Below are 3,330 nucleotides of genomic sequence, written 5' to 3' on the forward strand. Positions count from 1 at the left end.
GACCGATAGGGCCAGTAACTCCAGCCATTACTCGGCTCCTGGTTGAATGGCACTCTTCCCCTCACAACTGTTCCTTTTCGTAACGTCTCTTTTATCCGTTTATGTTTTGGTTAACGTCACTTACGGAGTCTGCCTTTGTCGTCTTGTCCGCTGTACATTCCTCCCCGTTTCGCTGAGAAAAAAAAAAAGCGGCATCCACCTTCGCACACCGGGAGCGTCGTTCTCCCTCCGGTGCCGTCTAACACCAGGTCAGCGCGAGGCATCAGCAGGGAAAAAAAAGTGTAAAACTCCAAAGCGGACTGCAGCGTCGGTCCAGACGTCCTCGTCGCCACTTTTGTTATATCTTCACTCCGGGTTACTAGTATAACAATGATACTCGGACCACGACGTAACTTGAGGCATTTATTATAACGGCATAACTTAACATGGAGCTAGCCTGAGCAACAGCCTAAAAGCATCTTTTCCCATAATGCATCTGGGCATGACCGCTACGGGTCCTGTTATAACCCAAAATACACAACACTAAGTGACTTATATATCTTGTTTAACCTGAGTAGCAAAAGACGGTGGTGGGTTTGAAAACGATTTGCCGGGAGTCCGGTGTTCTCACAGGCTCTAGTGAGCCTTGAAGCCCAGCTAGCTATCAAGTTGGTGGGTAACAGACGTCTCCGAAAACGTCAGAGCGCTTTTGAAAATATGTGATGTCTAGCAGATCATTACATGAAGGAACCTTTTAAATACAAGCGCGCTCATGCTCACAGGTGTACACACGAGGACTCACAGACACAAACTACACCCTTTTTGGCTCCTACTAAAAAGCACACTGTGTGCTGTCGATCTTACGTGCTGCACAATAATGTTTAATATTTAGTATTTACAGTTACATTCCCACAGATCATCGTGATGTTTTTTATTATGTTGCTCTTTTCTTCTTTCTTCTGCTTGTTTTCTCTTTTTTCTTTCTCAACAGATGATCCAGGTGATTGACATATGTATTTTTGGTCTGCTTATTTTGTTGTTGTTTTTTGTTTTTTGCTCTTTATCCCCATCCCTCTTCCCCGCTGTTTTTCTTTCCCTCTTTCTTTCTCCCCTTTCTTTTCCCCAGTCTGTCCCGTATTTAACAAGTAAAAATAAAATAAAATAAACAATAAAAGGTGAATCAAATAGACCATTACGGCAAGGCTGGGATGGTCCATTTGGTAAAGTAAATCCGTTGGGCATCTTTCCTCACCTTTAGACAATAATTCTGATGGCAAAAGAGCCAAACGGGACAGGTTAAAAAAAAAGAAAAAGAAAAGAAATATAGGATAGGATGTCTTTGTGTGATGTTTTTATTTGCAATTATTTGTGACATATATGTGATGTCTTAATAAACTGGGCAGATATTTGAGGTTTACACAGCTACATGCTCACCTGAAAATATCTGAAAACTTTTTTTGTGACCCACAATGAATAATAACAGTAATATTAAAGTAGCTCCCGCCATTGTTGAAAACTGAGCTGGGTCGCGTTATGAATTCTGGGATAGGTTGGGCCACGAAGGATACAACTGACCCATCCTTCAAATCTGGGGAAATGAAGGCCGCATTTGGAAGAGTCTTCGAATTTGGACAGTCTTCGTTGTGTCGCTGTAACGTAATCGGCCTACAAATGTGGGCTGAGGAGGATGCGGTTCCTGAATTTGCACACCGCTACGATACCGGACACTGCTTCTCCTTCTTTGGGGTTTAACAGCAGCTGGCATCCTTGTACATGCAGTGCTGCCATCTTCTGTTTCAGTCCGTTATTACACTCTTAAATCCTACTACTTATTCCTGCGTCTTTTGGGATCTTACAAAGCTTCAACTATTAAATTAGTCGTCGACGATTTTGATAGTCGATGTAATCTTGACAACTCGACTAATCGTTGCAGCCCTAGTGAGTGGGTACTTTGTCCCTTTAGGAGCAATCTGAGAAGAAATAATTAGCTCTGAGTGATTTTTAATATGCTTGTCATGCTATAAATATATAGCAGTCCAATGATGGTGTGGAGATCAACCGATCATCTTCTTCCATTTAAAATGTAAAACAGGCATACTTAAGCAGGCATACCAACAAACTTAGTATTAAAGAAAATGTTAATATATACATAAAGTTGTTCTGCGCAACCACCTTTCCCGGTGATGAAACATTTCTGTCCTGATGGGAGTGGTGTCTTCCATGCCAGCATCTATGAATGATGAATAGTTTGATGAAAATGAAATAATGTGATTAATTTGCTGAAGTCTTGATAAAGTCAGATCTTGACCAGACTGAAGAGTAATGGCGAATTATGGAGAGAGGTATGACAATGCTCCCCACCCCCATTATGAAAATACCAAATGAGGTCAAAGTATTCTTAGGGAAAAATATTCAACCCCTACTTACTCCCTTATATCTCTCAATGTCAGAATGTTTCTGATAGAAAAAACACTAAGTAAAAGTGACTGAGTGATGGAATAGAAAAGTTCTGCATAAACACCACTCGATTTACCATTTTCTTACTTTTTCTGATGTTGGCTTTCTCCTTTAATTTGTTACTCATCTGTATAACACAAGTGACTGCAATGTGCAGTGGAAAGTCAATACTGTGTTTCCAAACATGGATATCTTTATTGCTATTGTTTTTTTGTTTTGTTTTTTCATTAAAAAATAGACAAATTTTCAATTCTGTTATTTCTGAATGTAAAACCGTTTTCAGAAAGAAAAATCCCAGAATACCTAGTGTTTAAACACTTTTCTTTCCCCAGTTGACTGTGTAGTCAACAGTATTACAGTTCGTTCTTTCTTTCTTTCTTTCTTTCTTTCCTCAATGCAAGGTGGCATGACACTCTTTAGTGTAACATCACTACAGCAAAGTCATACATAACAAGCTGTGGCAGCAGTGGCATTTTCACACTTTTCACAGTGCAATAGTGGGGAAAAATGGAACAAGGAGGTCCATGCTACTCATTTGCAGAGTTTTTCTATTGACCTCCAAAGTAAATTTAGCGTTGGAGTCTTTGTGAGGTAAGTGGCTGTGCCCCTTGTTGATGCATATACGTAAGTGACTTCGCAATAGTCTAATGGCATATAGCTGTTTTCGATGTCACAATCTGTGGATTAATGAGGTCAAAAATTAAGTATATATTATCTGTGACCTCAAAGACAATATGGAATTCACATGCCATTGGGAGAAATAAGTATTTGAGCCCCTACAACCCGAATTCTGAGTCCTGCAGATTGACCTTGTGCCCATGTGGCAAACAGATTACGATCAATCAATCAATCAATCAATCAATCAATCAATCAATCAATCAATCAATCAATCAA

General features: G+C 39.8%; 2 protein-coding genes across 2 annotated transcripts in view; both read right to left on the bottom strand.

Moving 5' to 3' along the window:
* Positions 1–720, bottom strand: part of LOC121814106 (uncharacterized protein K02A2.6-like) — an 11,368-nt gene extending 10,648 nt beyond the window's left edge. The window contains exon 1 of the mRNA XM_042218320.1: positions 1–720. Coding sequence (XP_042074254.1) covers positions 1–28 — 28 coding nt within the window. The 5' untranslated portion in view covers positions 29–720.
* The window catches only part of grid2 (glutamate receptor, ionotropic, delta 2), a gene marked incomplete at its 5' end in the record, with an annotated part of 543,021 nt that overhangs the window by 238,989 nt on the left and 300,702 nt on the right, over positions 1–3,330 (bottom strand).

This window comes from Haplochromis burtoni, unplaced genomic scaffold (genome assembly GCF_018398535.1).
Source record: "Haplochromis burtoni strain Fernald_Lab_line unplaced genomic scaffold, NCSU_Asbu1 Contig_18, whole genome shotgun sequence".
Taxonomy (NCBI): Eukaryota; Metazoa; Chordata; class Actinopteri; order Cichliformes; family Cichlidae; genus Haplochromis; species Haplochromis burtoni.